This window comes from Cicer arietinum, chromosome 7, assembly GCF_000331145.2.
Source record: "Cicer arietinum cultivar CDC Frontier isolate Library 1 chromosome 7, Cicar.CDCFrontier_v2.0, whole genome shotgun sequence".
Taxonomy (NCBI): domain Eukaryota; kingdom Viridiplantae; phylum Streptophyta; class Magnoliopsida; order Fabales; family Fabaceae; genus Cicer; species Cicer arietinum.
Window position 1 is genome coordinate 30434526 of NC_021166.2, and position 22004 is coordinate 30456529.

Here is a 22004-nt window from a genome sequence, read left to right on the forward strand (position 1 = left end):
GGATCGGTATGGCTAGTATATCATGGATGAAAAATTAGGACTTCCGATTTTAGAACATGATACTCACTTGAAAGCCTTGAGATCCATAATTCAAAGATATGATAAAGGCAATTCAAGTACCGGTAAATTGGCTAATGCATGTTATAATGGAATGAGTATGTTAGGTGGATTACCTGAACATGCAGATGGCAACGAGTCCATGATCAACAATCTTTTTGTTTGTGTGCGAGAGAACGTGAGAAACTATCTCTATTCCAGTTGTGAATCCAAATCCATCCACTATAAGTACTTCATAATAGTAACAGTTATTCCAATTAAGTTCAATAACAATGATCACATAGAAGGTTGACTAGCTTAACTGATTTGAGTTAAAATACTAAATTTATATATTATCATACTAACATTTACCTATTAAAAAAAATAAATAACAGTGATCATATATAATTACTATACTAGAACACAATAATCCAACAATTTCTGAAGTATGACACAAAAATGTTTAGATTTAAAAAAACAGTTATTTAATGATAAGTCAAGTGAATTCACTCATTTCGCTCTTTATATGCTTCCAACTTTCATGAAATCCAATAGTAACATATAACACTACTTCTGAGGCTTCATAAGCAAGATTCAGATTGGTTAAATACTTCAATACTTGCTTGAATTACTTTAGAATTGGTATTCATATAGCCGTATTATCCATTTCCTTTCTGAATTATATGTTAAACATTTCCAATATATACATAGATCCATCACAACTCATATTTACTAGTTAACCCCTTCTACTTCGTTGAGCAGTAGGAGGCAAATTTTCTGATGGACCAGTAGGAAGCTTTTGTCCAGTCTCTAATTCAATCCTTCTTTTGAGCTCTCTAAGTATACGAATTTGTCCCAACTTCTCAGGAGACAATTTGTCCCAATAAATTCCTGTATTAAAGAAGTTGAGTTAGAACCTATTTGAATTCACTTTTCAAAAACCATTTTAGTTTTAAAAACTGAAAAACTTGTTTGGTTAATTTGTTTTGTAAACTATCTTAAAAAACTATTTCTTAATATATATTTCTTTTAAAACTAAAAAAAAAAAATAGATTATGATAGGAATGGGTTGGGTCCCACAAATGATGAGGGGGATCTCTTAGTTAATAGAGATGAGATGAGGCCTAAGCAATGGCGAGTATATGTGAGAAAGAATAAGAAAGAGAATGAAGGAAAAGTGTGATTGCCTAGCTGACATAGTGAGTTAATATTCCACTAATAAATAGGAGTGTGTGGGGAGGTAGTTGGATGGTTTTTTCATTTTTCAGTTACACCTTAGAGGTTGGGCAGTAAGAGAATTGTTTTCTCTAACTGAGGAGCATTAGCTCTGGAATCATTTTCTGTTTTCTTATCAATTAATACAATAATTCTTTTCATCTAATTCTATCTTATCTCTGCTCTATCAATTGGTCCGACCTACTACGTTCAGGCAAACCAGAATGGACGCAAGAATCACCAGAGTGGAGGAGTGTTTGGGACGTGTGGAGGACAGCATTGAGTCGTTACGTGACTTCATTGGTTTTGAAATTCAGAGGGCTTTGACGACGTCTCAAGACAATATTACAACGGTTCCCTTGCCGTTAGATGAGTTCCATTTAGCTGCGAAGAAGGTGGAATTGTCGGCGTTTACCGGTGATGATCCAGTGGCTTGGATCACTCGAGCAGAAACGTATTTCGACGTACAACGCATTTCGGCAGACGTGAGAATTCAATTGACGAAGCTCAGTATGGAAGGTCCTACGATTCATTGGTTCAATTTATGGCACGATTCTACGGATGATCTGTTTGGGAGAGTTTGACGGAGGCGTTGATCGTTCGTTTTGGTGGTGGTTGTTTGGAGAATCCCTTTGAAGAATTAAAGGAATTAAAACAATCTGGATCTGTTGAGGATTACATTGCTGAATTCGAATTGTATTCTTCATAGTGTGGCCGTTTACCAGAACAACAGTTTCTTGGTTATTTCATTGGTGGTTTACGTCATGACATTCGTTCTCGTGTGCGTACCTTCAGGCCTCGTAATCGTTACTTAGCGATGCAATTGGCTCGTGATGTTGAGAGTGAATTTGCTGTTGTTTCGGGGCAGGGATCTGAATCTGGATCTCGCTACAAACCGGGTCAAGGTTCTTGGGCCCGATTTCAAAAACCTAATTGGGCCAATCGCGAAGGGGAAGGGAACAAATTTGCAAACCCTAACCAGACTAGTAACAATGTGGGTAAAATGCGTACCGGGCTGGGCCCTGGATCTCAAACCGTGTCAACACACCCTCCCAATTCTACTCCTCCTTCACGTCTTAACTCTGGTGACGTTTCACGCCGTCACGCACGCGGCGTTCGCCATTTACCAAGCGCAGAGGTTAATGAGCGTCGCACGAAGGGACTCTGTTTTCGTTGCAATGAACGATGGGATCCCCTCCATTAATGCGCAACGAAGCAGTTACGATTGATTATCTTGGAGGACGATGAAGTGGTCAACGATGAAGGAGAGATTGTGGTGCTGAAGGCCAAGTCGGAAGAAGAGATTGCAAAAGAGGAGTTAGAATGTAAAGGGATGGGAGTTTTCGGTGTATCCACCACTCCAAACCAGGTTCGAACAATGAAAATAGAGGGCTGTTTGCAAGGTGTGCCTATTTTGGTTCTTATTGACAGTGGAGCCATGCATAATTTCATATCTCCTAAGGTGGTTGAAGCTCTAGGGCTGCCTATGGTACCTTCTACTCCCTTGGGCGTCAAGTTAGGAGATGGTCATCGTGTCCTAACTATGGGTAGGTGTAAGGGAATTCAGATGGATGTGGGAACGGTGCAGATTTGTTTTGATGCTTATGTGTTGGAGTTAGGGGGTGTGGATCTGATTTTGGGAGTTGTTTGGCTGGAAACTTTGGGGAAGGTGACCATGGATTGGAAAGAAATGTCTATGGTGTTCAACCATAAGGGCAGTATGGTGAAACTCCTTGGCCAAGCCTTAGATGAGAAGATGGCTACTTTCCAAAGCATCATCACTTCTTCCCGGCTGATAACAGACTGCGAATGGCCTACCTTGATGGAGGTGGTAGGTTCACAAGTGCCTCGTGTCTCAGATCAACAGACTAAGGAGTTGCAAAAGTTGTTAGATCAGTTTGCTATTGTATTTAAAGAAATCCAGGGTCTTCCTCCTACAAGAAACACTAGCCATTCCATTGAACTTCTGCAGGGTGCTGGTCCGGTAAATGTGAGGCCTTACAAATATCCTCATTTACACAAGGATGAAATTGAAAAACAGATTCAGATCCTTATGCAGCAGGGGGTGATTTGAAACAGCACTGGTGCTTTCTCTAGCCCAGTTATTTTGGTCAAGAAGAAGGATCAATCTTGGCGCATGTGTGTAGATTACCGTGCACTTAACAAGGTTACAATTCAAGATAAGTACCATATCCCTGTGGTAGATGAATTGTTAGATGAGTTACATGGCTCGGGTTATTTCTCTAAGATTGATCTTAAATCTGGTTATCATCAAATTCGTATGAAGGAAGAGGATATTCATAAAACTGCATTTCGTACTCATGAGGGTCACTATGAGTTTATGGTGATGCCATTTGGCCTTACCAATGCCCCTGCAACCTTTCAATCAGTGATGAATGATATTTTTAAGCCTTTTTTAAGGAAGTTTGTATTGGTTTTTTTTGATGACATACTAGTGTACAGCGATAGTTGGACTGCTCATTTGCAGCACTTGGAGATGGTTCTAAACATTTTGAAACAACATCAGTTTGTGGCTAACGGAAAGAAGTGTGCTTTTGGTAAACACCAAGTTGAATACTTGGGTCATGTCATTTCCAAAGCAGGGGTTGCTGTGGATCCTGCCAAGGTTAGCAGTGTGTTACAATGGCCAGTCCCTAAGAACGTCAAGAGGATGAGGGTTTTTTTGGGATTAACAGGTTACTATAGAAAATTTATAGCTAACTATGGGAATATTGCTAAACCCTTGACCGAGTTGACAAAGAAGGATGGTTTTAGATGGAATGCTGCGGCTGCCAAAGCTTTTGAGAAATTAAAAGTAGCTGTTACAACTGCCCCAGTTTTAGGTATGCCTAATTTCAAATTTCCTTTTGAAATTGAATGTGATGCCTCTGGAAAAGGGGTTGGTGCTGTGTTGTTGCAATCTAAACATCTCATTGCATATTTTAGCAAGGCTTTTGAATCATCTAGGTTATCTAAATCGGCCTATGATAAGGAGTTAATGGTTTTGGTGTTAGCTATTCAACATTGGAGACATTATTTGTTAGGAAGGCGGTTTGTGGTTTATTCTGATCAAAAGAGCCTAAAACACTTGTTACAGCAACGCATTACCACAGTAAATCAACAGGAATGGATGGCTAAGTTGTTGGGTTTTGACTTTGAGGTGGTGTATAAGGTGGGAGTGGAAAATAAGGTGGCTGATGCTTTATCTAGACAACATGAGGATGCTGAAATTCATGCTCTTAAATCCTATCCTATTTGGCAGCAGAGCAGCCAATTGCAACAAGAGGTATCGAAGGATCCCTGGCTTAAAAGCATTGTGGAGGCTATTCAAAAGGATGTTACTGCCAAACCTGGGTTTTCCTTAAAAGGTGGCATCTTATTCTACAAAAATAGGTTAGTTATACCGGCTAACTCACCACTTATTGAAGATCTACTTAAGGATTTTCATTCTTCCCCTAGTGGGGGTCACTCCGGCTACCTACGCACTTATAGGAGAATGGCAGGGACTTTTTATTGGCAAGGGATGATGAAAAGGGTGCAAGATTTTGTGAAAGCTTGTGACACTTGTCAACGTCAAAAATATGCCGCGACTACGCCTAGTGGGTTACTACAGCCGCTACCTATTCCAGTTTTGGTGTGGAGTGAGATATCTATGGATTTCATTACTTGTTTGCCCAAAAGTAATGGATTTGAAGCTATTTTGGTGGTGGTGGATCGTCTCTCCAAGTATAGTCATTTCATTCCTCTTAAACATCCATTTACTGCTCGCTCCATTGCTGCTATTTTTGTGAAGGAGGTGGTTAGACTGCATGGAATTCCGGAGTCAATTCTTAGTGATCGTGATCCCTTGTTTGTGAGTATTTTTTGGAAAGAGTTGTTCAAGCTAGTAGGTACGGTGCTTAAAATGTCTTCGGCATACCATCCCCAAACTGATGGCCAAACAGAAGTGATTAATCGCTGTTTAGAGGCCTATCTACGTTGTTTTATTGCAGATCAACCTAAGTCATGGGCACATTGGATTCCGTGGGCAGAACTATGGTACAATACCACATTCCATGTTTCCACAGGGTTTACCCCTTTTGAGGTGGTGTATGGCATGAGACCTCCAGTATTGGTGCATTTTTTGGAGGGAGAAACCAGAGTAGAAGCTGTAGCCCAAGAGTTAAGAGACAGGGATGAAGCTTTGCGTCAACTGAAAGCTAATTTACTCAAAGCTCAAGAATACATGAAATACCAAGCTGATAAGAAACGCAAGGCAGTTCAATTTGAGGTTGGTGATTGAGTTTTCCTCAAATTACGTCCTCATCGACAGCAATCGGTTGTGCATAGGATTCATCAAAAATTGGCTCTCAGATTTTATGGTCCTTATCAAGTCATTAAGAAGATAGGGCAGGTTGCTTACAAGCTACAGTTACCAGCAACATCTAAAATACATCCTACTTTTCATGTGTCTCTATTGAAGAAAGCGGTAGGCAATTATACTGCTACAACTCAATTACCTAGCAGTTTGGAGTCTGACACTGGGGATATTATTCCTGCTAAGGTTTTGTCATGGAGGGATAAGTTTGATGGTGGGCAGCATAAGCGAGATTGGTTGATTCAATGGGAAGGCATGGATGTTGGAGATGCTACCTGGGAAGAGGAACTGCTGTTGAAGAGTCAATTCCCTGATTTGCGCCTTGAGGACAAGGCTACTGTTGAAGGTGGGGTGATGATAGGAATGGGTTGGGTCCCGCAAGTGATGAGGGGGATCTCTTAGTTAATAGAGATGAGATGAGGCCTAAGCAATGGCGAGTATATGTGAGAAAGAATAAGAAAGAGAATGCAGGAAAAGTGTGATTGCCTAGCTGGCATAGTGAGTTAATATTCCACTAATAAATAGGAGTGTGTGGGGAGGTAGTTGGATGGTTTTTTCATTTTTCAGTTACACCTTAGAGGTTGGGCAGTAAGAGAATTCTTTTCTCTAACTGAGGAGCATTAGCTCTGGAATCATTTTCTGTTTTCTTATCAATTAATACAATAATTTTTTTCATCTAATTCTATCTTATCTCTGCTCTATCAGATTACACCTGTTTTAAGTGTTTCAAACCATTTTATAAAACGGTTTTCAAAAACAAAAATCAAAGCACAGTCAAAGAAACCCTTAGAAGAAAGGCACTACAAGCAAAAAGAAAGTTGGATATAAATTTTTCACCAACCTTGAGGCTTTGGAATGGATGTATTTGTAAAAATGACCTGAGTTGGAGTACAAATGATATCCACTGGTACATCATGGATTAACAGCTTTTCAACTGGAATATCATCCACCAATTGGCAGTCATGCACTGTAAGGGTAGTTCTCATTGTGTTATGTTTATCAATAAATTGAAAACTAATAATGAAATTAACCCAAAACGGGGTGGAGGGACTGTGGTAGATACTGCATAAAAAATTAATAAAATTTAGTTAAAATGTCAGTAAAGGAAATTCCTCTACTTTCAAGTGCTTGACCCAAAACGGGTGGAGGGACTGTGGTAGATACTGCATAAAAAGTTAATAAAATTTAGTTAAAATGTCAGTAAAGGAAATTCCTCTACTTTCAAGTGCTTCCCCTGTCCCACTGTCCCTATCACTTTCTCAAAAACAAAAGGATTTTGCAACCCTCAGTGCTATTGAGCCCAAATAACCCTTTTATACATATGAGAGGGTAGAGAATCATGTGATGTGGAACAGGGTACGTTATCGTTGTACAGAAGAAAAAGACTTCCTTTTTAAGAAACAAAAATCAAGGTTTCATAAACAATGATTGAAGCCTGGAAGGATCATAAATACTGAATGTACATTAAGTAAAAGTTACAAAACCAAATATGAAAATTACCAGAGGTAACAACTAGTGTTGAATCATCAATAGCTCCCATGTACCGCAGCATACCATATTCAAGTTCTGCAAATCCCTGCACTTCAGTCCTCGATTAATTAAAGGAACATTCACGTTCAAAGTCCAGTAACAGGTCAAAAGGTAATTCATCAGCTAAATCAAATATTCTCTACAATTACTATTGATAAATAATGTCAGAGAGAAGTAGGAAAATTATAGTTACAGTAAAAGGTCTTGAAACAAGACTATATGGTGTATGCTAGTGAGCATTCGATTAATTGACTGTAGAATTTTTATAAGATTAAACAAGAAGGAGAAAGTGAGAAACAGCATGAAAATGCAAACAATTTTTACCCAGGTTGCCAAGGAAATAAAATTTAATTTCATATTTCTAGCCTTTTTAGTTTTGATGGGTAAGTGAGGAAATGAACATCAGATTAGTTAAACATAAAATGCTTAAGTATACTTTTTGCCCTTTATCTTTTTTCAAATATTCGTTTTAGTCATTTATCTTTTTTAAAAGTTGAATGTTATAGTCCTTTTGACAGAAATCTTAACAAAACTTAGAAAAAGTTGATTACATGGCAGTGACGGCATTAATTTTAATCGACATGGATGTTTTGATGCCAAACCACACCGTTTAGTAAAGCTAATGGAAGTTTTGAAATGGAGGAAACTTCATGTAGTTAGTAAAGTGAAGAGAATCCATTGAAGTGAAAGAGAAAGCGTCGCCATTGAAGAAGATGCAAGCTTGAGCAATTGCATTGCAGAAGAAAACGATCTTGAAGGACCAAAACAAATATTTGGCAAAAGATAAATAAATAAATAAAAAATAAGATAAAAAATCAAACCGAATATTTGGTAAAAGATAAATGACTAAAACCAATAAAAAAAAGATAAAGAAACAAAACAAATATTTGGTAAAAGATAAAAGACGGAAAATATATTCCAGGCAACATAAAAATAAGAAATGTAAAAGGTATTTAAATGTACCTCTCCCTTTCCCAATCGAGCACCTGTCGTCGGGTCAACAGCAACAGATCCAATAACAATAAGATCTACCTTTATCTTTTCATCTAATCCAATTGGACGTCCATATTTGGCAACCCCAACAGAAGTACAGGCTTCCTTGATGGTACCCGAAGTTAACATATTGGACTCAATTACAGAGAAAAAACCTGTTCTTAGGCGTGGTTGAGGAGTTAACAACTTCTTTCCATCTGCACAAAAGAAGAAAAAGAAGAAAAAATTACTGCTTTCATCAATTCAAACATAACTTCATCAATTCAGCAATAAAGTCATGAATAAAATCTATAACTCTGATTTCATCAATTCAAACATAACTTCTGTTTTAGTAAGTTGAATTTCTTAATTATACTTTTGTGCAGAGTTACATAGTTTAACACTTTCCCTAGTTAAATAGTAAGACCAAACAAGTCCAAATACAGCAGACACGAATGATCCCCATAAGTCCGAAAGGCATCTATAGTATTCTGAACTTCAATTAGTAAAATATAACACTATTCATGAAAAAGGATATAAAATTTGGAAAACTTATTCATATAATTCTTATTTATTTCAGTGAAAGACCATCATAGTCATAGATACCTTCATATTCAAAATTTCTTACAAGTTTAAATATTCAAAATATTAGATGCACCTTGACATCCAACATGACTCTCAACTTGATGTAGAATCCATAAAATTCACATCAAATCTCCACTTCTGAATTAATGTAGAATCATTATTTCTAGTAATAAACTAGAAATCCATTAAATCAACAGATACATAATATCACAAAGGTTTTATGTGAACTCAAAACTCAAGGATTGAATACACTATGCCATCCGCAGGATAAGAATTATCAAAATCTTTGCTAATATTATCCATTATCAGCTGAGTCACCAGATGCTCCCCAAGTTAAGTAGACCTTAGGTTTAACAAACTTGCAATTGTGCATGTAGAACCATATATGTATACGACGGACGTTCAGATTGAGGGAGATACAGTTGAGCTTACAAGCAACCCACTAGTTCAGATTGAGGGAGATACAGTACAGTTGAGCTTACAAGCAACCCACTAATTCCGCCATGTATGCAGGTTCATGTATCTAATTATGTAAAAATTGCACTACATACTTGTCAAATAGGCTTTACACTTTATTTTGATACTTCCTAATTAAAATAATGCGGCTGTTGATACAACTCTTGTAATCAACGTTATACACAACGGTTGAACATGCATCTGAATATAGCACGTTGAAGTTTAAGACAGGCCATCTACGCCACAGGTGCAGTTGTGTATGGCTCTGAATGTGAGTGTTAACTATAGCATTACTCACCTGCTTATATGAGCATATATGTTGTGTATGGCTCTGAATGTGAGTGTTAACTATAGCATTACTCACCTGCTTATATGAGCATATATATTTTATTTTAATATCCACGTTACTCTATTGCTATGGCCTATATCTCATAACGCTAATACAAATCAAATTATGACACTTAGCAACAAAATCAACAAGGCACCAATCATAAAACCCTACCTACTTAACACCACACAAAAACTTCAAATTACGCATCTATCTAACCTGAAAGAGTGAGATATCTAACTTGTTTCTGAGGAGAATCTGGATTAACCTTCACACATTGTGCAACACGGAAAACATCTAGTTCCCTCATCTGCAAAAAAAAAAAAAAAACGACACCACACCTAATAATTTTGCTCAAATTCCAAATAAAAGTTCATTTCCCATTCCACACCCCACAAATAGTGAAGAATCTATCAAACACAATGATAGATTCTATCAATCCACTCACCTATTCAATGATATTTAGATCGAACTCCTTTTTTATAAAATAATATCTTGCTTTAGAGGAGGCAAATTCAAGTTCAAAATACAACGGATCAGAACCATATTGAAATTATTGAGCATATTGCTCCTACTACTTTATAAGGTGTGATGCTTGTTGTTCTAGTTGCACAAAACAATCTATCCTTTAAACTTGTAAAATAATTCAGTTTCTATCTGTTACATCCTATTTCCACTAACAAGTGTTCAAGTGATTAAGCTCTCCTAACGATGCACATTAGAGTTTAGACCATAAAATGCAGAGATAAGCAGTTTTTTGAAAAAGAAATTCAACTAAAATATGAGATTTGGATAACATGTATAAAAAATGATAAATTAGTTAAAATCACATCAACTGTTATAAGTTTATTTTCAGAAGCAAAATCTATCAGTAAATCATTATTTAGTTTTTCAGAATTATAGGAATCTGGCAATTTAGTCCCTCAATGTACAAGAGTAAATCGTGATTTTGATCCCTAAACTATCACTTTGTCTCTTATTTGGTCCTTGAACTATATAAATGTAAAAAATAGTCTCTAAACCATTCTAAACCTATCAAGTTAGTCCTGAATTTTCTTTCTCTCCTACTTTGAATGTAACTAAGGGACTAAGCTTAGGGACTCTTTATTATATTGCTATAGTTCATGGACCAAATAAAAGAAGAAATGATATTTTAATTACAAGATTGAAGGTTTTATTCTTTACAAAATGAAAAATAAGTCTTTGAAATGGAAGGCCACTGATCCATTTAGTTCATCCACAATTGGTCATAAATACCTTAGCAAATTTATGACATGTTCAGTTGGAGCACGTATTTAGAACTCGTTTTAAGCCTTTAGTTGATGAGTAATCAGCCATTTTCGTCCTTAGGGTCTGTTTGGTTCAACGGAGGTGAGGTAAAGAGATTAGAAATATATTTGGTTCAAAAGAGGAGAGAAGAGAGATTTTTAATTTTAATGGTTTGTGTTTAGTTCAAGGGGAGGAGAGGGATTTTAAATGGTTTTAATGTTATTTTGGTTCCCTCCTCTCCTCTCCTCTCCCCTCCCATCCAAATCCCCCCAAAATGGATGTGGAGTATTATGAGCTCTAGGAGGGATTTTGTTTCCCCTCCCTCCCTTCCCCACCCCCCATCTTAAAAATTGAACCAAACTCAAAAATTTAAAAATCTTCCCTCCATCTACCTCCATCCAACAGATCCTTAACGTGTGATGCGCTATCAAAATAGTCTTTGAATGTATCATAACTACGGAAGCATACCTAAAATGTCTAGTCATTTTGGCTCTCAAATATGTCTTTAGTTAATCATTTTAATCCTGAAATGCATTTTTCATTTGCCAATTTAGTTCATAAAATTACTAACAAAGCAGATATCGGGGATGTATTTTCAATTCAATATATTCAAGACTATAGTGACAACAACTCACACATTCAGCAACCAAAATGGCAATTTACTCTTATGTTGATCTCTTACAATCAAAATTCATCAAATTGATTAATAGTTTTCAATTTCAAAAACTAATTTACCATTTTATAAATGTCCAACCAAATTGCTCCAACTACAATTTCGCGAAACAAAAGTTCATCCTCACCAAAAATCTATAATAAGAGTTTTGCATTATTATTAAGTGGGTTCTATTCCCATTCAGTGGCATACCTTATCAGCAGCAACAGAAGCGGAAACGAAATTGGGGATACGGTGGTGAACGGGTCTCGGGTTCTGTGCAAAGTTATTAGCTTCCATCGCATCCCATATTCTCTTTCGGATTACCCATTTCCAAGCTTTGGGATCTTCTTGTAGAGAATCCGCCATGGCTTGGCGAGCTTCGGCGTCGAGTGTGAGCCGCTCTGCCTCGAAAGCAGCTTCGTTGAAGGAAGCTTTGCTGTTTCTGGCTTCCAGTTTGAAGAAGCTGTAACTGCGAGGTTTGGTGTTCCAAAGAGGAGATAATGTTTTGCGGCAGTAGATGTAGTTGTTGTTGTTGATGAGTGTCAATGGATAGCATAACCGTAATGCAAGCATGTCCACCATTTTATGACAGACAATTCCTGGTATTAAATTATGGTTAGTTACGAAAGGAGATGACCTCAAACTAAGTACAGAAGAGACAGTTGAATGAAAAATATAAATATTTTAATTTTGTTACTTACACCCCTAAATTACTACTCATACTCCATTATATTTTTATAAAATTCAAACACCAAAAGAGATTTTTACTATTTCAACATTTTTAAATTTTATTTTGTCTTTTTCTCTCATTATCACCACCATTCACTTCATAATACCTCACACTCATATCACATACTCATAACTCCTATTTATTCATAACTCACCAATGGCGGAGCTTGACTAAAAAGTTTGGAGTGGTCGACATTAAATTATAATCTATAAAAATTAAATATGCAAATAATATTATATGCAAAAATTTAAGGTATAATAAACATAAAATAGAGTATCAAATAATTTAACTACATGACTTAAAAATACCTTAAAGTCACATATCAGGGTCACAAATAACAAATAAAAAGGAAGTCACAAATCACAAATAAAAAGGAAGTCACAAATCAGAGTCACAACCACAAATAAAAAAGGGGTCACATATCAGAGTCACAATCACAAATAAATCAGAGTCACAATCACAAACCAGAGATAATATGCACAAATCAGAGTTACAGTCATAAATCAGAGACAAAGGGAGTCAATGCGCTTGGTGATCAATGATCAAAAAATATCTTGTGAGCATATTATCAAACAAATAGAACCATTTGATTTGTGCATATTATCAAACATCTTATATACAACAAACATCTATCAACACTAACATTTATCCATTCACTGATTCACTCAACAATTGTAACAAGAAAAGATAGATAAATATTAATCGATTTGATAACAATGACATAATAAAGTAAGTAATAAAACAATTCTGATGATGAATGAAATTGAGAGATGAATTGAAATTCAGAGACGAACCTTTTGACGAACATAGAGGGACGAGATGAAAATAGGTTGGAATCGTAGAGGCGAGCACATATCGTGACGCGGCGGAGTGAGCAGCACCGATCGTGACGTGACAGAGCAGCACCGATTAGGAACACAAATTGTGATGTGAAGGAGTGAGCTGCATCGATTGTGACGCGACGACCGACAAAGTGAGGAGCGCAAATCAAAGACGACATAGAAGACACAAAAGAAGAAGAACGCCCAATTCTATCAAGACTCAAAAGACTTTTTTTGTGTGGCAGCGTAGCCTTACATATTGCCTTACGTATTTTGTGTTCACTTACATTATGCAATTTAAGCATTTATGTGCTCTATGCACATACAATTCACCTAAACATACGCGAGCAAAGTTTACATATTGCCTTAATTTAAGAAATTACAAGTGCTACACAATTATTGTTCACATGAACATACATAAACTTAGTTCACATACATGTAAAATTTTAAGGTGATTAGAAAAAATGCGTATGTGATATGTGAATACGTACATGTACATGAATTGACTTTACATAGTTTGTGCGAATTGAGTTGACGTAGTATACATAAACTCAATTTACGTAAGCAATATTTCTTAATTTTTGATATGTTCTTATTGGATGTAAATAAATAGACCAAAGAGAAGACAACAGTGACGAAATGTATGAAGGTTTAGAACCTAAATTTGGAGAAATGTATAATGGTTTGAAATCTGATTTTTGACGCAATGAATGGCGATGTTGAACCTGAAATTGACGATGCAATGAATGATGGTGTTGAACCTGGTATGGTGGACTTAAATGATGTATTTATCACTGACATGATGTTTGATACATTAGATGATTTATTGAGATGGACTAGAAATGCCGGAAGGAAAAATAGAACTGTTATTGTCATTTTTAGATCTGAAATTGTCACACCACGATCAAGAACAACTACAAAGTTACTTATTGGTTGTGAAAGAAGCGGCAAATATAGACCTTGGAATAATTCTAAACCTGTGATGAGTACTTGGACTGAGAAATTTGAATGTCCATTTAGATTGAGACAAACACCATCAAGTGTTGGTGAGGGGTGGTATTTGTATATAGCATGTGGTCTCCATAACCACGAGTTGGCCAAAAAATTGAGTAGTTATTCTTTCTTTAGTCAATTGTCTCATGAAGAGAAATATATACTTGGTGACATGACAAAGAATATGGTCAAACCAATAAACATATTGATGACATAAAAGGTCATAATGTTCATAAATTAACGATAATCAAATAGGTTTTTAATGCACGTCAATCATTTTATTCATCACTTAGAGGTAACAAAACTAAAATGAAATATCTAATGACATTGATGGAACCCGATAAATAGATATATCGATATAGCAAGGTAGGTGATTTGAATGAGTTGAGGGGCATATTATGGCTCCATTTACATGATATCACTCTTATAAATAATTTCTACATAGTATTGTTATGGATAGCACATACAAGATATGCAGGTATCGAATGTCATTACTTGAGATTATTGGTGTTACTTCTATTGAAATGACATTTTGTGTGGGATTTGAATATCTACAATCTAAGTGTATTGATAACTTCATGTTGACACTACAAATGTTGAAAGATCATATTACTTATGGTGAAGTTCAAGTCATTGTTTTTGATAGAGACATTGCTTTGATGAACGCAGTTCAATATGTCGTTCCAAAAGCTATCAATTTATTGTGCTTGTTTCATGTGTGCAAGAATGTCAAAGCCGGGTGCAAGATGATTATGCTGTTGGAACCAAGTTGGTTTTACATTTAGAGTTTTGATGTTAACAAAAGTATTTTATGAAAACAATATATTTGACTTCAAAGAGTATGAAAGAAGATTCATGTAATTGAAGAAAATCTATAATAAGATTAGATTCCAAATTATAATTGATGAAAATCTAAAATAAGATTTAATTCAAATTTATAATTGAAGAAAATCTAAAATAAGATTTGATTCAAATTTATAATTGATGAAAATGTAAAATAAGATTCGATTCATATTTATAATTGAAGAAAATCGTTGACCAAGTTGAAAAGAAGATATGGTCAAGATTTGAAGAATATTTGATGAACATTTAATGAAGATTTGAAGAATATTTGATCAACATTTAATGAAATTTGAAGAATATTTGATCAACATTTAATGAAGATATGAAGAATATTTGATCAACATTTAATAAAGATTTGAAGAATATTTGATCAACATTTAATGAAGATTTAAAGAAGATTTGATCATGAATTGAAGAAGAGTTTATTTGAAGAATTTACAAACTCAATCTACACAAAATAGAAATAGAATCAATTTGAAGAATTTACAAACTCAATTTGAATGAGATAGAATTTAGAATTAAACAAGAACTAAATTTCAGCCTAAATTTTCACTATAAATAGACACTCAAGACTGAATGAGAAAAGCATCAAAAAGCATAAAAGAGTAGAAGAACTCAAGCTCAAAGTTCTCAATTCATCTTAGAGTTCAAAGAGAGAAACACTTGTTCAGGTTATAAATATTTAATATTTTCTTGTAGTGTGAGAGTTATTATTATTATCAGCTTTAATAGAAGCAACTACTCAAGTTTCAAAAGATTGGCTTGTAGGGTCAAGGTGGTTAGTTCCTCAAAAGTTTGGGATTGTCAGGCTGTTTGGGAAGACTGGCTTGGAGGGTTAGGTGTTTTGTAATTCAAGGTATTTGAATAAGTGGATTAAGGCCTTCTGAATGAAGAGACTAGATGTAGCCAAGTAAATGGTGAACCAGGATAAAGCTATGTGCCAAATTATTTATGTTTCGTTTCGTTGTTTGCTGCTTCTAAATCTGATTGCTTCTTATTTATGTAATTCATAAAAATCAACCAACCTTCATCAAATTAGCAAAAAGTTATCAACTTTAGCAAACACAATTCAACCCCCATTCTCGTGTTTACACCTTCAATTGGCATCAGAGCTTGGTCTCGAGGTTGAGCACTTTACAATGTTTGAGAAAAGATCCAAGCGTTCAATATGTATGGACTTAGTGAAGAAGCTTTTTGAGGAAACATCAACATACCACATTTGTTTGTTGGAGAACGTTTTGAGTATTGAAAAGACATGCTGCAAAGTTTCTATATTTCACAAGATCTTGAACTTTGGGACTTTGAGTAAGATGGTTATATGGCTCCGAAGAATACTGATAGAATTGAAATTCCAAGAAAGAAGGTGAATATTGATCCGGAGAAGATATACAAGATGCATCATAAGTCCAAAACATTCATGTTAAATGCAATCACCTTCAAGGAGTTTGACAAGTGCACCAACAAAGAGACAACAAATAGTATTTATGATAGCATGATTCTGACCTATGAAGGAAGCAAACAAGTTCAAGAAGCAAAGGCCAACCTCCTATTCAAAAACTATGAGTTGTTCAAGATTGAAGAAGATGAAGACATTGAAACAATGTTTTCCAGATTCCAAACCTTGGTCTCCAAATTAAAGGTACTTGAGAAGAGTTATACTACTGTTGATCATGTGAAGAAAATTCTTAGGAGTCTGACAAGCAAGTGGAGACCTAAGATTACTACCATTCAAGAAGCAAAAGGTCTGATTACTCTTAAGCTCGAAGAATTAATCAGCTCTCTCAAATCACATGAAATTGAGCTTGCAGATGATGAGCCTAAGAAGAAGCAACCAATCATGACTTTGAAATCCAAGCAGAAGAAAGTTCTAAAGGCAACATTAGAATCAGAGGATAGTGATTCAAGTAATCAAAATTTGAACTTAGAGGAAGAGGAGATCGTTTTTATAACCAGACAAATTCTAAAGATATAGCACAATAGAAAGAAGAAATTTTCCCAAAGATATTCCAAGCAATCCAATAGAGGGAATGATGATAAATATGACAAGAAAATCATCACCTTCTATGGATGCAATGAACTTGGACATATCAAGTCAAAATATTCAAATATCGAGAAAGGGAAACACTGAGGAAAGATTCTAGACCCAAGAAGAAGAGTATGATGGCTACATGGGATGATTCTGAGGAATCCTCTGACGATGAACAAGCAGATTTGAGTATGATGGATCATACCAAGTCGGCCTCTGGATGCAACATAGATTCTGATTCTAGAAGTGAATCAGCAGATGAAGAAACTAAGGTATTTTCTGACTTTACTCGATATGATTTAGTCTTTAAAACTGAAAACACTTAGGAAAGAAAATATAAATCTAACTGAAAAAGTTATTGTTTTAAAGAATCAAAGTGCTGAACTTAAAACAAAAAATGTAACTCTAAAAACTAATATTACCGAACTTAAGACATATAATGCAACTCTGAAAAACTGATATTACTAAATTTAAAACAGAAAATGCAAATATGAAAACTGATATTGATGAACTTAAGGCTAAAAATCTAACTCTGAAAATAATTATAGTTCAAAATTAATTGAAAATATCACATGTAACTCTGATAAGCATGAAGAAGTATTTCAAGATTTTATTGATAATGGTATGGAAAGAAGCAATTATGTATCTATGATTTATGGGGTTAGTAGGAATGGTAAAAGAGGAATAGAATTTCAAAAAAAAGTAATTGAATCTAAGTTTACTCCCTTTGATGATTTATGTACTATTTGCTATAAGAAAAGTCACACTAAAATATCTTGTCATATGTTGACCACATGGAAAGACAAGAAATCTTTAAGATCTAACAAACCATGACCCGACTAGATTTGAGTACCAAAGGATAAAATTGTTTAGGTTGCAGATGTTCTAAGCAACAAAATTGAAACACTAGTCATTGTGTCTGGTCAATGGATGCTTGCAATATATGAAGGCAAAAAGGTCTATGTTCCAAGACCTAACAAACAAAAGCCAACTGACTCTGGTGGAAAAAGGACTAGTCAACACAATGCCTATCAGAACTAGAACCAGAACCATATGATGAACTAGAAATATCTGGAGTATCAACAAACTCAAAATTGGTAGAGAAATCACACATATCAAAATAACTAGAACTACCAGAAGAATCAAAATTACCATCAAAGAAACCCGATACATCAGCAGAAATAAAGTGGTAGATTAAAAGTCAGAATCAGGAGACTTCTTTGAACACTCCAATCAAATTAATCTAGACTACAAACATGGATGGGAATTCGAATCCCTTCATCCAGACTCTCTAATAAGAAAATATGCAAACTCATAATCTGAAAACCAGAAAAGAAGAACTAAGAGGGTTTTCATAGTGAAACTAAAACTGTTAACATATAGGAGATATCTTTCTTTAAATTTAATTATTGTCTGATATTATGTTTAATGTGATAACAAGAAGCTTGATCTTAAAAATCAAATCTAGATAAGGATTTTGCAGGTTCTCAAGAATTTAAGAGGAATGAGGTTTGGGATCTACTACCTAAACCAAAGAAGAACATTATTGGAACCAAGTGGGTTTCTAGAAACCAGTTAAATGAAAAAGGTGGTGTGCTCAGAAACAAGGCAAGAATTGTCGCACAAGGCTACAGTCAGCAAGATGGCATTGATTATACTGAGACATTTGCTTTAGTGGCCAAATTATAAGTTATTTGTATTCTACTTTCTTTTGCTGCAAATAATAACATTATATTATTTAAAATGGATGTTAAAAGTGCTTTTCTAAATGATTATATAAGTGAAGAAGTTTATGTTAAACAGCCCTCAACTTTTAAAAGTTCTAAATTTCCAAATCATGTTTTTAATCTTAGGAAATCTATGTATGTTATAAAATAAGCACCTAAGTCATGGTACGATAGACTTAGTAACTTCTTGCTTAAAAATAACTTTGAAAGAGGAAAAGTTGATAATACACTCTTTAGATGACATTCTTATTATTCAAATTTATGTTGATGACATTATTTTTTGATCTACTAATGACACTTTTTGCCAAGAATTTTCTAAATTGATGCAGCTTGAATTTCAATTGAGTATAATGGGAGAACTTAAATTCTTCTTAGTGATACAAATTCAGCAAAGTCAAAAAGGTATATACATTCATCAAACTAAATATACGAAAGAGCTTCTTAGGAAGTTTAAGATTAGTGATTCCAAATCTATGGCTACACCAATGCACCCTACTTGTTCACTTGAAAAAAAAAAGTGATTCATGCGAGGAAAAAAAAAACTTGCCCAAAAACCCTATAGAGGAATGATAAGATCCCTACTATACCTTACCGCTTCCAAACTTGGCATCATATTTAATGTGCAAGATTTCAAGCTAACCCTAGTAAATCGCATTTAATTGTTGTAAAGAGAATCCTCAAACACTAAAAGGCACTACCAATCTTACTTTGTTCTACAAGAAATCTACTAAGTACAAACTTAGTATACTACAAGAAAAACCCTAATTTGTGGCCAACTTTATAAATATTTTGTGGCCGAAAAAAACCCTCACAAATTAGTGACCGAAAAAGCCCTCACAAATACAAAAATTGAAATTGGTCTTTATTTGTGGCTGAAAAAGCCCTCACAAATTATTAAAAATTTAGGTGGAATTTTTGGCTGCCTAAGCCCTCACAAAATCACAACGCTGTGATTTTGTGAGGGCTTAAGCAGCCACAAAATCCACTTAAATTTTTAAAATTTTTGTGAGGGCTTTTTCAGCCACAAAATCTAAAATTTGTGAGGGTCAAATCCGCCACAAAAGCCTGAAGGGATATGTCCATTTGTGGCTGCACAGGCCGCCACAAACGCCTGAGACTGTTACCTTTTGTGGCTGCAAAGGCCACCACAAAGGAATAAAGTGCTACGTGTTTTTCTGGTCGCTCAGGCCGCCACAAATATTTATATCTGTTACATTTTGTGGCGGCAAAGGCAGCCACAAACGCCCAAAGGACCGTTGCCAGTTGTGGCCGTCCAGACCGCCACAAATCCATGCGTTTTTTACCGTTTTGGCCGCCACAAATGATTTTGATTATGCTGGAGATAAACTTGACAGAAAGAGCACCAGTGGCAACTATACATTTTTTGGTGACAACTTAATGTCTTGGTCAAGAAAGAGATAAAACACAATTGCAATATCAACAGTAGAGGCTGAATATATTTCAACAGTTGGCTGCAGTTTTCAACTACTTTGGATGAAACATCAACTTGAAGACTACAAAATCCTAGAATCTAACATTCCAATCTACTGTGATAATACTTGTGCCATTTGCCTAATCAAAAACCCTATCTTACATTCTAGAGTTAAACACATAGAGATCAAACACCACTTCATTAGGGACTTTGTTCAAAAAGGGGTATTAAACATTCAGTTTGTAGCCACTTAACAACAATGGACTGACATTTTCACCAAACCACTACCTGAAGATAGGTTTGACTTCATCAAGAAAAACTTAAACCTTATCTTCATACCTGACTGATGTTGTGATCACTTCAAAGTAGTTTAGTTTTGCACTAGTTATTATATTTTCTTGTATTACGTTTTATTTATTTTATTCAAAAAAACAAAGAGAAAAAAAAAAAACAAAACAAAAAAGGCGACAAAGTTACACTTTCAAGTCTTTTTGTCTTATGACAAAAGGGGGAGAAAGATATTTTATAATGTGGGGAGAAAATGATATTGAGGCTTAGGGGAGCACTAATTTAGGGGGAGTAAAAGAAATATAAAGAAAAGTTGTTATCAAAAATACAAGTTTTGTCATCATAAAAAAGGGAAAGATTGTTGGAACCAAGTTGGTTTTACATTTAGAGTTTTGATGTTAACAAAATTATTTTATGAAAACAATATATTTGACTTCAAAGAGTATGAAAGAAGATTCGTGTAATTGAAGAAAATCTATAATAAGATTAGATTCCAAATTATAATTGATGAAAATCTAAAATAAGATTTAATTCAAATTTATAATTGAAGAAAATCTAAAATAAGATTTGATTCAAATTTATAATTGATGAAAATGTAAAATAAGATTCGATTCATATTTATAATTGAAGAAAATCGTTGACCAAGTTGAAAAGAAGATATGGTCAAGATTTGAAGAATATTTGATGAACATTTAATGAAGATTTGAAGAATATTTGATCAACATTTAATGAAATTTGAAGAATATTTGAACATTTATTTGAAATTTGAAGAATTTACAAACTCAATATGAACAAGATACAATTCAGAATTAAACAAGGATTAAATTGAAGCTCAAATTTTCACTATAAATAGACACTCAAGGCTGAAGGAGAAAAACATCAAAAAACATAAAAGAGTAGAAGAACTAAAGCTCAAAGTTCTCAATTCATCTTAGAGTTCAAAGAGAGAAACACTTGTTCATGTTAGAAATATTTTCTGAGTGTTCTTTACTTATATTGGGAGAGTTATTTTTATTATCCGCTTTGTTAGAAGCAACTACTCAAGTTTCAATCTTTTGTATCCAACCCGATAGTGGATTAGTTCATTCTTCAATTTAGGGTTTTGAGGTTGTTAGGAGAAGACTTGGCTTGTAGGGTCAAGGTGGTTAGTTCCTCAAAAGTCTGTGGTTGTCAAGTTGTTTGGGAAGACTTGACTTGTAAGGTCAAGGTGGTTAGTTCCTCAAAAGTTTGAGGTTGTCAGGCTGTTTTGAAAGACTGGCTTGGAGGGCCAGGTACTTTGTAATTTAAGGTATTTGAATTAGTGGATCAAAACCTTTTGAATGAAGGGACTAGATTTAGCCATGTAAGTGGTGAACCAAGATAAAGCTATGTGTCAAATTATTTATGCATTCATTGTTTGTTGCTTCTAAATTCGATTGCTTCTTATTTAAGTAATTCATAAATATCAACCATCCTTCATGAAATTAGCAAAAAATTATCGACTTTAGCAAAGTATGTGGATGCAACTAAGCGTGATCCATCTTGGCGCGATCCATCTTAGGTCTCCACTTCCTTGACAGACTCCTAAGAATTTTCTTCATATGCTCAACCATAGTATAATTCTTCTCTAGTACCTTTAATCTTGATACCATAGTCTTGAATCTGGAAAACATTTTTTCAATGTCTTCATCCTCTTCCATCTTGAATAACTCATATTTTTTGACTAGGAGATTGATCTTTGCTTATTGAACTTGCTTGTTTC

At 34.9% G+C, this 22004-nt stretch overlaps 1 protein-coding gene across 1 annotated transcript; it reads right to left on the minus strand.

Annotated features, from left to right (window-relative positions):
• Positions 1-411: 411 nt before the first annotated feature.
• On the minus strand, positions 412-12052 carry LOC101497587 (5-formyltetrahydrofolate cyclo-ligase-like protein COG0212). The gene is made up of 6 exons (XM_004513090.4): positions 11614-12052; positions 9699-9789; positions 8102-8328; positions 7109-7184; positions 6450-6575; positions 412-927 (listed from the first exon to the last, which is right to left on the minus strand). The coding sequence occupies exons 1-6, from the start codon at positions 11983-11985 to the stop codon at positions 773-775; spliced, it is 1047 nt and encodes a 348-aa protein (XP_004513147.1). The 5' UTR covers positions 11986-12052; the 3' UTR covers positions 412-772.
• Positions 12053-22004: the final 9952 nt, after the last annotated feature.